The following is a 13,086-nucleotide window of genomic DNA, read 5'->3' as shown; positions in this document are numbered from 1 at the left end:
ATCTTGCTTCCTCCCACATGTATACACACTCACTAATTGGCTAAAAAACATCTTTAATACATACGACCTACATGTGTTGAGGATTGTACAGCATTGTGAGATGCAGTTTACACAAACCACTGATCATTACGTTTAACGGCTGCATTGGGGATCGTTGTTTTTGTTTTACAAGCACTATAATATAATATAGAGATGATATAAAGACAAAGATCCCCGTATAGTCTTGGGGCAAGTGCTGTAGAGAGCACCTATGAAGGTCGGCACAGCACACGTGGGGGTGGGTGGCCAGCACCACGCCCGACTGCCTTTGTCACCCTCGTGGCAATGTTCATCACATTACACCAGGTACTCATTTGAGGCTGAGTTTACGTGAGGTAGGCCCAGGACCGGTTCAGATATTCGTCACTGGTGTTGGAAATGAGCGGGACTTTAACTACCGCTCCCCACTGACCACCAGCCTGCGCTGATCAGCAGTTCATCAACCACTACACAATCTCTATGGGACCATAAATAATGCTGTCTCTGGTGCAGGCCAATCAGTTTTAAAGGCATTGCATATATTATCAGAGCATATTTGTTTGCACGTTTTGTCACATGAATGTGTGGTTATTGCAGACTTGATGCCTTGCAATAGGTGACTATTTGGAATTTAAACATCTTAGCACCTCCTGCGCTTTTGCCAGAAAGGGTAAAGCCTGTTCTTATTTCACTACACAATCGCTCCCCCGACTCACACTCACACATCCATCCGTCCCTCCCCCATCCCCCTCTCCGCTCCCCCACTCCCCACAGAACTTCAACTCATGTTCCAGCTGATGGACCGAGTTCCCGCGGGGATCGAACCCATGCTCAAGGATCTGGAGGAGCACATTGTGAGCGCCGGCCTGGCAGACATGGTCGCCACGGCCGAGTCCATCACCACGGTGAGCACCGGGTCCCTTCCTCGCCATCCGCTCGTGGCTCGGGCCTTGTCCCCCAGGCTCCTCCTCCTCCCGCGCGAGCTCGCGAGGTAGCTGTGTCTGCGACACCAGCGATGCGCGATGCCGTTCAGCCGCAGCTCGCTCGTCTCCAGCGTAGATACCCCACCTGGCGGATGCTCAGCGAGCAGGAGAATGAGCGGCTTGTCCCAACAGTCTGTTAAGGCTACACGGGGTAATCTTTGTCTTTGCTTTTTGCAGGACTCTGAGAAGTACGTGGAGCAGCTGTTGATGCTTTTCCACCGCTTCAGCCGCCTGGTGAAGGACGCGTTCCGGGACGACCCGCGCTTCCTTACAGCCCGGGACAAGGTCAGTCATTCATTGACTCCCAAGTCATTAATTTAAATCTCGCTATAATTATAGACACTCCTCGTATCAACGGGCTCTGACTTTGTTGTCAAATGATTTCATGGTGATGCATGTGTATCCAGGTAAACCTCACTGAGTCTCACGACTCTTTTTTTGCAGGAGGGTCCTGCCAAGTTTGGACTGTGAGTTGATCGATACGTCGTCTATGACCAAACGACCTCGAATGCACCCGATCTCGTTACATCTCGGAAGCTAAGCAGGTGTTGTGCCTGGATAGTGCCTGGTGGGGTGACCACCATGCATAACACGTGCTATATGGCTACGTGGTGGCCACCAGACGGGCAGTGCAGCAAATCCATTATTGTGCTGTATACTTCTGCGCTTCCACGTCCATCCTCTGTGCCTTAAACCCGCACCGACCGACGTGGTGAAGCCCTCGGGCAGCAGTGAATTGACAGTAGGGCTGGACATCTTTACATCGACATCTCTCTACGGTGGCTGTCAGTCATTGGTTTATTTATTCTCAGAGAGTCTCGCGTCTCCCGTTAGCTGCAGTCCCCCGAGAGCACTTCTTCGCTCTCTCTCTCTCTTCCTCCCTCTCGCTCTGCCCCTGCAGGCCTACAAGGCGGTGGTGAACGACGCCACCATCTTCAAGCTGGAGCTGCCCAGCAAACAGAAAGGGTGAGGGAGCCGCAGGCAGCCTCAGTGTGTCCTCTGGGACTTATGGAGAACAACTACAGCAAAAGCTCTACTATCCGGCATTCGGTTATCAGAGAGTTATACTCATGGTTCACCACATTTTCTAAGCACCTAAAACTTTTCCAGAAGGAAACTGAGCCTGCATTTAAACTATGATATAAGAAATAATATGGTGACACCAAGGTGGTGATGTGTTAACTACCTCACCTGGTATACAGGAGGTCGTGGGTTTGATCCCGACCTTGACGCCTGCTATATATCTCCACGTGGTGGTCACATGGATTTTTCTCCAGGTCCTCCGGTTTTTCCTTCCACATTTTAAAACATGCGTTGAGAGTATTTGGCTGCTATAAATTAATAAAAATAGTTTAGTTCACTATAGGCTCGTCTATTGCTGTCTGGAGGAGATTTGGGGGTGGTTTAGGTGATTCTCAGTGGCCACGTCCAACCATTGAGCCAGAACCTTTGAGTTCCTGCGTTTGAATGCACTGAGTGTATCTCTCAGCAGATCCATAAAGGCTGTGTCGAAGCCTATGGGATGGCATCTCTTGAGATATCTTGTTCAGGTCTAGGTGTGTGTCTCATTGGTGGGTTCATAATGATCATGGTAGGGCTGCTGAGCCAGCACCACTGAGATTCTGCAGTCCCAGCCGTGGCTCTGCACGTCTCTCTCCATTGTATCAATTGACTGCTGGATGATGGCCTGAAAGAAAAACACTCCTTCATAATGAATTGGCCGAACGTTCTAATGCAGGACCCATCTGAAGAGAGTCTTGATACTCAGCGAGGCTTTCCCAGATATAATAAATAAACAAGGTTTACAAGTACAGCCCTTCTGTCACTCCACTGCTGGATGAGGACCTCTTGACGCCGTGGGGGTTATTTGACCTCACTTATTGCAGTTCAGTTGTGGATTGGTGAAGGCTTTTGGGGGTTCACAATGGCCGTGTCGGCACCGGTGCCGAGAGCGCGGCTCCCCGCTGCCCTTGAACGCAGTCCCCCAGGGACTTGCGGACTTGAGGACTCTGGTATTCGTGGGACTCGTGTGGTATTCGTGGGACTCGTGTAACGCCACACGCGTGGCCGGTGCCCCAGGCTCAGCTCCAAGACGCAGCCCGAGAGCAAGTGCCCCGAGCTGCTGGCGAACTACTGCGACATGCTGCTGCGCAAGACTCCGCTCAGCAAGAAGCTCACGTCCGAGGAGATCGACGCCAAGCTCAGAGAAGTGGTGAGGAGCGTGGCGGCGGTGGGGACCGGGCAGGGGTTGGGCTGGGGCCAGGGCGGGGGTCATGCAGGGGCAATGTGGGGGTCAGGTGGGTGCCGGGTGGGGGCTGGGTGGGGGCCGGGCGGGGGGGCTAAGTGGGGGTCAGGTGGGGGCCGGGGGCCAGGCAGGAGGGGGCCGGGCGGCCTGTCTCTGACGTAAAACTATTAAACTATTTTTTTATTTTACCAGCTAAGGCCCACTTAACAATGTGTCTCTTTTTCAGAAGCCACCTGGCCACAAATGTGATAGCTAAATGAAGTGGCCTATGATGTGGAACTCTATAGCAGCCATATAAACGTAAACCCTCACACGTTCAAATGCCCTCTACACTCTCCTCTTGCGCTAATTCACTCTCCGCCCTCTCTCTCTCTGACTCATCCCTCTCCTCTCTCACACCCCGCTTCCTTCGACTCGCTCTCCTCTCCATGTTCAGGCTCAACATTGTTTCACCTATAAGATCTGATGCTCAAGATGTATTTGGGCCGATTTAGCCACAGACACCACCTACACCCATGTCTACAAAACGAAAGCGTGTGGTGTTTGCCGGTTGCATGTTCTTGTTATTTCAGCTGTAGTTAAACCTGTAGGCAGCCGCATGCTACGCGGACACAAGGATGAGTGGGGTGCGAGCGTGGAGATGCAGGGATGGGCGTGGCGGGGCTGGCGTTTCGGTAATGGGCTGTCCCCTCTTGCCTCTTCCCACAGCTGCTGGTGCTGAAGTACGTGCAGAACAAGGACGTGTTCATGCGCTACCATAAGGCACATCTGACGCGACGGCTCATCCTCGACATTTCGGCTGACAGCGAGACCGAGGAGAACATGGTGGAGTGGCTGAGGGTGAGCACTTGTCCACCCGCTTACTCACCCGCCCGCTCGCATTCCCGCCCACCTGCTCTCCTCCCCATGGCGATGAGAGAGCTGTCGTTAAGAGATAGATAAGGGAGAGAGAGGTGAGAAAGCTGTATATAGAGTTACAGTTGAGTGGCCACGTGTACAGCTGGTGCATTGAGAGGTTTGGTCAGTTTATGTCTGAGGAGTGTTTTGCTTTCTATAAAAGACACCAGAGTGCCCGGAGAGAACACAAACATATGAGGGGATAACGTACAAAAGCTCTGCATATCCGGGATCACGAACTAACTTGCTGTACTGCCATCTACAGTCCACCCCACATCCCAGCGGGTTTGAGAATTTCGCACTCTCCATGACCCACAAATCCTTGCTTCCCCGAGGCCTGTGTGCCATGGGGCTGGAGTCAGACACCCACAGCCCACGACTTCACACGGCTTCGTGTCTCGCTTCAAAGCGGCCCGCAAACGATATTTATATCCGTCACAGCAAGCACCTTGGCCGCGCACCAATCCGGTGCCAGAAGGGAATACTTTCAACTCCTGTTTACTTATTTAAGGGGTACCATGGTGGCGAGATGGTACCTTCCTCGCCTGGTATGCAGAGGGTCGGTGGTTCGATCCTGACACTGCTGTATATCTGTACTGTTCTCCCCGTGGTCACGTGGATTTTTTCTCCGTGTCCTCCGCTTTTTCCCTCCACATTTAGAAACGTGCGTCTATGTTATTTCGATTGTGATATCTTTACCTTTCCTATACTTTGCAAGCCTATCATGTTATTGTATTGTTTATTGTTATTACGTCCTGACCTCCCCCTACTTGACATCTTTATAGCTCATCGAATTCCTCCAGTCTAAATAAACATTCCGATTCTGAAATAATTCTGACTTGTGTCACTGGCAAGAGACCCCTGCGTTTGCAGAAGCGACTTAAGCCGAAGGGTGCTTTAGAGGTCACGTGTGGCCCTCGGCAAAGGAGGAGGAGGGGCCGCCCGACTGCAGGTGCTGTCCCCCCGAGCGGGCCCAGTAACCGACCCTCCCCCGCGTCTCTGCCACTCGCAGGAGGTGGGGATGCCCGCCGACTACGTGAACAAGCTGGCGCGCATGTTCCAGGACATCAAGGTGTCGGAGGACCTCAACCAGGCTTTCAAGGAGATGCACAAGAACAACAAGCTGGCCATGGCCGGTACGCCGCTCTGTCTGGGGAGGGGAGGGAGGGGGGCGCTGGGAAGACGAAGGCAGAGAGGCCGAGTGGGGATCTGTGCGCCACGTGGCGATCAGTGAACGCAGTAGTAAATATATAATAATGAGCGTGCTGTAAACGTGAGAGTACGTTATGTGTAATGCGTAGTACATGTTTTATTGTGTGCAATGTATGAAATATGTAGTTATAGAAGGTGATAGGGGAGGGGGTGATAGGGGAGGGGTGGTGGGGAAGCCGAGGTTTTTTCCTCCGAGCTGTGGCGTCTGAGCCAAGAGCAAGTGGGCGAATGATCGAGCGAGCAAACGAGGTGGCAGAGTAACGGCGCACCGATTAAATCCATTCCCCAAAGCGTCAATGGCCCCAATTGAGTGAATGAGTAAAAAGGACATGCGAATGATCGAACGAGCACACGAGCGAGCGAGCAGGTGAATGCAGCGTGTTGCTCTCCTCCACAGACTCGGTGAACATCAAGATCCTGAACGCGGGCGCGTGGTCGCGCAGCTCGGAGAAGATGTTCGTGTCGCTGCCCACGGAGCTGGAGGACTTGATCCCTGAGGTGGAGGAGTTCTACAAGAAGAGCCACAGCGGCCGAAAGCTGCACTGGCACCACCTCATGTCCAACGGCATCGTGAGTCCCGCTCGCACGTGCGTACACGACAAAGAACCCCCCCCGTATAACCTGAACAGACTGTTGGGGCAAGGTCTGTTAGCGAGCACCGTGCCCGGCCGCCTTTTTCTCCCTAGTGGCGATGTTTACACACCTCACCAGGTACTCATTTGAGGCTGAGTCGAACTAGGGGAGGCCCAGAACGGGTTCAGATAATCGTCACTGGTGTTGACCTTGAGCGGAAATCGAACTTGGGTCCCCGAGTTCGTAGCGCAGGACGCTAACCTCTGAACACACAACAACAACCGCCATTCGCCACTAAGTGGCGGTGACGTCACCACACGCACACACACACACAAACGCACGTGCATACACGCGTGGCCCGCCCTGCACAGGTCCCACCACATGACAACCGCAGAGCGGCTTCTTCCTCAAACGACCACGGGGCGGTGCTCCATCCTCTTGCCGCCGCAAGGCTGAGGCCAGCCTCTCTGCAATTCCACATTCCCGTGCCGGTTGAGCTTCCCTGCCCTGCCCGGCACTGGCCCCCACTCCGCAGCCACTGAACGATCCCTTAACATCAGGGCGCCCAGTGCAGTGGAAATCGATGCTGTGGCTCAATGTAGACTCTTTAGAAGGGTGAAGCTCACCACCTCAAGCCAAGTGGGGGAGGCTGATTAATTACACACAGCAGAGGCACAGAGCGGTGGGCGAACAGCGGCCTGTACATTGCGTGTACGCTCCACTGTGGCTGTTTATTCATTCAGCCATTCAGTTATATTATTATACAGCCGATTGTCAATTCACTGGTGGATGAAGGCCTCTTCCACGCAGCCGCTCAGTCATGGGGGTTATTGGACCCCGTTTCACCACGCCGGTCCGTACCGGGTTGGTGAAGCGAGGGTCCCAGCAAAGGTTCGGACATCCCTCGCCACTGACGTTAGCCGCTTCACCATGTTTGCCCCACTGAGTTCCGCTTGCTTGTCGACTCAGATCACGTTCAAGAACGAGGTTGGGCAATACGACCTGGAGGTGACAACGTTCCAGCTTGCCATCCTCTTCGCGTGGAACCAGCGGCAGCGCGACCGCATCAGCTTTGAGAACCTGCGCCTCGCCACCGAGCTGCCCGACGCCGAACTCCGGCGCACGCTCTGGGTAAGCGCCCTCACCTGCCGGGTCGTCCACTCGCTCATCCGCTAAATTGTCCACTCGCTCGTCCACTCGCCCGCTCCCTCGTCCGCTCGCTCGCCTGCGTTCACTCGCTCGTCCGCTTGTCCACCCGCTTGTCCACCCGCTTGTCCACCCGCTTGTCCACCTGCTTGTCCACCCGCTTGTCCACCCGCTTGTCTATCGACTTAACTCGTACGCAGCCACTCATTCCATCTTTATCAATCAGCCATTATTTATAATAATAATAAGTAAGGAGATGATACACCTCCTTCCCACGTCTTTCTCCAAGTAAAACGCTTCGACATTCAGTGTCTCCAAAACAAATATGGATCACTCACTGTCTCATCAGCAGAGCCAGGATGTTGAAATCAGTGCAGAGATTAGAAAACCGTGTGTCTGATGGGATGTGCAAAAAACACGTGGTGCGACAGATATGGGAGGAGGCATGTGGGCTGATTATATTATTTAGTTACTTATATTCTCCACAACGACACTCATGATAATATAATACTAATTTAATACTTGCTTCATTCTTATAGTGCAGGGTTATCATCACAAAGGCGCTGCTGGGTTTCACAGATGCAGTCTGCAGTAGTTTCGCAGTAAGGCGGCGATGTTGCTGAGTGTGATCCCAATTGAGTGATTTGCAGGTCATTTTTCAAATTTAGCAACTTTAAACAATTTAGCAACTTGAGACGTCGAAGCGCGGGGCTCCCCCCCCCCCCCCAAAAGTGCGGGGCCCGGGGCAGTTGCCCAGATTCTCCGTACACTCCGGGACATCTGTGCCTGGCTGTGCTCTTCCCCACCCCCCAGTCTCTGGTGGCGTTCCCCAAGCTGAAGCGGCAGCCGCTGCTGTACGAGCCTACGGCCGTGTCGCCCAAGGACTTCACGGAGGGAACCATCTTCTGGGTCAACCAAGAGTTTGCGCTCATGTGCGTACGAGTGAGGCACACCCAGCGCGATGCACCCTGTGGAATACACCCAGTGCGATACACCCAGCACGATGCAACCTGCAGAATTCACCCTGCAGAACACACCCAGTGCGATGCACCCTGCAGAACACACCCAGTGCGATGCACCAGGTTTATACACCCAGTGCGATACACCCAGCACGATGCACCCTGCAGAACACACCCTGTGCAATGCACCCAGCGCGATGCACCCTGCAGAACACACCCAGCGCGATACACGACACATGATACATGATGCACAATATTTCTAAGCTTCCACATTACAACGGCATCCTACAGTCTCTGCCTTATACGGCACCCTTCAAGATAGCATCGCCTCAGAGCGCTTTGCGTAAACATGTAAATAATAAAAATAATGAAACATTGTGACTGCAGTAAAAACCCTGGATAGCTTGATTTTACATTGTGCCCACACCAGGTCGGCTAAATAAGCACAAACTAAAATGTAAATGAGATGCAAAGATTTAAAGTACATGCTATATACTTGTATATTATGTGTGATGTGTACAATTGTAAAATGTATAGTTTAAGCAGACTACGTACTTAAAGCAATACATTAGTGGTGGGGTATGGGGGAGGGGTAGTGGGGGATGGGTGGTAGGGGATGAGGGAGATGAGATGGGGGGACCACTTGCTCGTCCCTTCCCTGCTCTCACGTGACCCCACTTGCCCTCTGTAACGGGCACTCATTCCTCAGTCCTTGTGTGTCCTTGCCATCTAAATCGCTCGATTTTTAAACTCTGTTATAGAGCGCCTTGAGCTAGTGCCCTGAGTTAGCGCGCTCTATAAAAATAAAACAAGATAGCATGCTCTAAGTATTTTTTTTGTCTGTACAATATCACACACGCACTAATATACTGATGTAACTAAGAATGGTGGTGGTTGTTTTTCTTACACTAATGTTAACGAGGTTTTGCAGCTAGCCGGACCTGTGCATAACGGCGTGTGTGTGTGTGTGTGCGTAACGGCGTGTGTGTGTGTGTGTGCGTAACGGTGTGTGTGTGTGTGCGTAACGGTGTGTGTGTGTGCGTAACGGCGTGTGTGTGCGCGCGTTACGGCGTGTGTGTGTGTGTGTGCGCGTAACGGTGTGTGTGTGTGTGTGTGCGTAACGGCGTGTGTGTGTGTGTGCGTAACGATGTGTGTGTGCGCGTAACGGCGTGTGTGTGTGTGCGTGTAATGGGGTGTGTGCGTAACGGGGTGTGTGTGTGTGCATAACGGCGTGTGTGCTTTGCGGCGTGTGTGTGTAACGGCGTGCGTGTGTGTAACGGTGTGTGTGTGTAACGGTGTGTGTAACGGCGTGTGTGTGTAACGGTGTGTGTGTGTAACGATGTGTGTAACGGTGTGTGTTTGTAACGCCGTGTGTGTGTAACGGCGTGTGTGTGTAACGGCATGTGTGTGTAACGGCGTGTGTGTGTAACGGCGTGTGTGTGTAACGGCGTGTGTGTGTAACGGCGTGTGTGTGTAACGGCATGTGTAACGCCGTGTGTAACGGCGTGTGTGTGTAACGGTGTGTGTGTGTAACGGTGTGTGTGTAACGATGTGTGTGCGTTACGTTGTGTGTGTGTAACGGCGTGTTTGCGTTACGGCGTGTGTGTGTAACGGCGTGTGTGTGTAACGGCGTGTGTGTGTAACAGCGTGTGTGTGTAACGGCGTGTGTTTGCGTTACGGCGTGTGTGTGTAACGGCGTGTGTGTGTAACGGCGTGTGTGTGTAACGGCGTGTGTGTGTAACGGCGTGTGTGTGTGTAACGGTGTGTGTGTGTGTGTAACGGCGTGTGTGTGTAACGGCGTGTGTGTGTAACGGCGTGTGTGTGTAACGGCGTGTGTGTGTGTAACGGCGTGTGTGTGTAACGGCGTGTGTGTGTAACGGCGTGTGTGTGTAACGGCGTGTGTGTGTAACGGCATGTGTAACGCCGTGTGTAACGGCGTGTGTGTGTAATGGTGTGTGTGTGTAACGGTGTGTGTGTAACGATGTGTGTGCGTTACGTTGTGTGTGTGTAACGGCGTGTTTGCGTTACGGCGTGTGTGTGTAACGGCGTGTGTGTGTAACGGCGTGTGTGTGTGTAACGGCGTGTGTGTGTAACGGTGTGTGTGTGTGTGTAACGGCGTGTGTGTGTAACGGCGTGTGTGTGTTACGGCGTGTGTGTGTTACCGCGTGTGTGTGTGTGTGTAACGGTGTGTGTGTGTGTGTAACGGCGTGTGTGTGTGTAACGGCGTTTGTGTGTAACGGTGTGTGTGTAACGGGAAAGGGCGGTCCTGCACAGATGCCATATTTTCTGTCCGTCTGCTACAGCAGAGGTGTAGGGAATTCCAACAAGACCTACATCTCTGCTTTATTGACCTGGTCAAGGCCTATGATACCATCAGTAGGCCTGGGCTCTGGGTCGTTCTTCGTGCTTTTGGAGTACCTGACCCTCTGCTCACGATCATTAAGGACCTTCATGATGGTGAGCGGGCCCGGGTAAAACTACGTGGCCGGGAGTCAGAGCCATTCCCTGTACACCTTGGGGTGCGACAGGGATGTCCTCTGGCTCCCACATTATTTAACATCTATTTTGACCACGCGGTTCGTGAAGCCTTCAATAGCTGTACCGGGGGAATCTCCATATGGTACAGATATAATGGGAGGCTAATCGATGCCCTGGTGCGGTCAAGGGATGGCTCCCTATTGCTCAACCACGTTATGTATGCTGATGATTTGGTAATAGCTGCTCAGTCAGAGGAGGAGTTGGAGACGCTGCTGCTGAGACTGGAGCGTGCCACTAAGAGGTGGGGCCTTACCATCAGCCCCACCAAAACTAAGCACCTGCCTGGGTATTTTGTACCATCGGACACTCCACCGCCACATCTCCCAATTGGTGATGGGGCAGTTGTGGAGAGAGTGGAGAGTTTCCCATACCTGGGCAGTGTGCTTATGACTGGCTCCAGTTTAACAGCAGAGGTCTCACTCCGAATCAGTCGAGCGGCAATATCTTTTCATCGGTTGCGTAACGCTGTGTGGAAGCTACCTGGTCTGTCGCTCCGCACTAAGCTTCAGGTCTTCTCGGCCACGGTCATTCCCTCCCTTCTCTACGCTTGCGAAACGTGGACCCCCCTAATGGAACATCTTCGCCGGTTAGAAACATTTAGGCTGGCCTGCCTACGATCCATCCTGGGTTTAACCAGGAAGGATTGTGTGAGGAGCTCACAAATCCTTGAAAGATCTGGGCAGGGTCCCATCGGTGAGCTCCCCCGCCAGGCAAGGCTGCGATGGCTGGGTCATGTAGCCCGGATGCCCAGCCACCGCATGCCGAAACAGCTTTTGTTTGGCCGGATTGAGGGGGCTAAGCGGGCGCGGCACGGGCTAGAGAAGAGATGGAGTGATGTGGTACAGGAGGATGTGGAGCTGAGTGGACTTGCCGATGACTGGTACCAGCGGTGTCAAGATCGGCCTCTGTGGAGGAGGCTCGTGAAGGATGCTACTGGGCAGTTGGAGGCAGTCGCCCTCCAACAACAACGGAGGGCGGAGGAGCGACGCTCACAACAACGAGCGGAGCGCCGGGTGGCTAAAGCACAGCAGGTTGGCACAGTAGGGGGCACAGGTGGTGCATCAGCCAGTCATCTCAGTCAGTCGACCCGTGGCACCTGGGTCTGCCCAGTGACCTCCTGCCAGCGGGCGTTCGACACTTCACGTGGCCTCACGGTGCACATAGCCTGGCACAAGCGTCGTGGTGACGTCACCGCCACTTAGTGGCGAATGGCGGTTGTTGTTGTTGTGTGTGTTACCGCGTGTGTGTGTGTGTAACGGTGTGTGTGTGTGTGTAACGGCATGTGTGTGTGTAACGGCGTTTGTGTGTAACGGTGTGTGTAACGGCGTGTGTGTGTAACGGTGTGTGTAACAGCGTGTGTGTGTAACGGCGTGTGTGTGTGTAACGGCGTTTGTGTGTAACGGCGTGTGTGTGTGCGTGTCGCTCGTCGATCCCGCTGCAGCAAGAACGGGAAGGTCCAGAAGCGCGGCAAAATAAACCTGATTGGGCGTCTGCAGCTGACGACGGAGCGCAGCCGCGACGAGGAGAACGAGGGCATCGTGCAGCTGAGGATCCTGCGCACGCAGGTGTGCGCACACAAAGACAAAGGTCCCCCGTGTAGCCTCCACGAGCTGTTGGGGCAAGGTGCTGTTCGTGAGCACCGATGAAGGCCGGCACGGCCCACAGCGGGGTGGGTGGGCGACAACCCACGCCCGGCCGCCTTTGTCTCTCCAGTTTTACACACCCCACCAGGTACCAATATAAGGCTGTGTCGACCTAGGGGAGGCCCAGAACAGATTCATATATTGGTCACCGATGTCGGCTTTGAGTGGGATTCAAACGCAGGTCAAAAGGGGTTTGTAGCGCAGTGTGCGAACTAGAGGCCGACTGAAACTGAATTTCTGGTTGCGGCCAAAACCGAAACCAGAAACCAAAAGTTAAAAACTGACTTTCGGCCGAAACCGAAAGTTTAACTTCACTTTCGGCCGAGACCGAAACAGAAAGGTATATGACCGAAGTTACCGAACACAAGATTTATGAAATACGTCATGATGCAATGCTACTTGAATTAAAAATAAATCTAGGACTATTCATTCAGAGCCTGCGGTAAGAGTCGGTAAATATCAAATCTTTAGGTGTTACTTACTTAGTAATTATATCCAAACAGACGAATGTTGTAGTGAAGAATGACCAGTGTTTCCGCATTCTCGCCCAGCAGGTGCTGCGCCTTGCTTTTGTAATCAGAATCGACTTTCGTGAAGTAATCCCACACCGCATGTTTCAATATTCTTCACGGTGTAATCTAGATTTGAAGTTTTCGTGACTACAGGGATCCATACTCTTAGGTTCTTTCAGTAAAGTCACGTAGGTATAAAAAATAAAAGATATTTAATCACGACGTTTTGCGTGCAACACAAGCGTCCGTCATCAGGTGGGACACCCACACAGTGGCCCACTTCAGCAAATTGTCTTCTTGCTGTGAGTGTCCCACCTTATGGCAGACGCTTGTGTTGTGCTCGAAACATTTTATTTTTTA

At 52.9% G+C, this 13,086-nt stretch overlaps 1 protein-coding gene across 1 annotated transcript in view; it reads left to right on the top strand.

The window, feature by feature from the left end:
• Nucleotides 1–13,086, top strand: part of CUL5 (cullin 5) — a 33,891-nt gene that overhangs the window by 14,349 nt on the left and 6,456 nt on the right. Inside the window, exons 9-18 of the mRNA XM_032972846.2 lie at nt 793–923; nt 1,179–1,286; nt 1,903–1,967; nt 3,081–3,213; nt 3,955–4,086; nt 5,156–5,279; nt 5,753–5,925; nt 6,898–7,059; nt 7,888–8,006; nt 12,013–12,136. Coding sequence (XP_032828737.1) covers nt 793–923; nt 1,179–1,286; nt 1,903–1,967; nt 3,081–3,213; nt 3,955–4,086; nt 5,156–5,279; nt 5,753–5,925; nt 6,898–7,059; nt 7,888–8,006; nt 12,013–12,136 — 1,271 coding nt within the window. The remainder of the gene's footprint in view (nt 1–792; nt 924–1,178; nt 1,287–1,902; nt 1,968–3,080; nt 3,214–3,954; nt 4,087–5,155; nt 5,280–5,752; nt 5,926–6,897; nt 7,060–7,887; nt 8,007–12,012; nt 12,137–13,086) is intronic.

Source organism: Petromyzon marinus, chromosome 49 (genome assembly GCF_048934315.1).
Source record: "Petromyzon marinus isolate PM22_M1 ecotype Great Lakes invasive population chromosome 49, UKy_Petmar_22M1.pri1.0, whole genome shotgun sequence".
Classification (NCBI taxonomy): Eukaryota; Metazoa; Chordata; class Hyperoartia; order Petromyzontiformes; family Petromyzontidae; genus Petromyzon; species Petromyzon marinus.
This window is presented reverse-complemented; position numbering and strand designations above follow the sequence as displayed.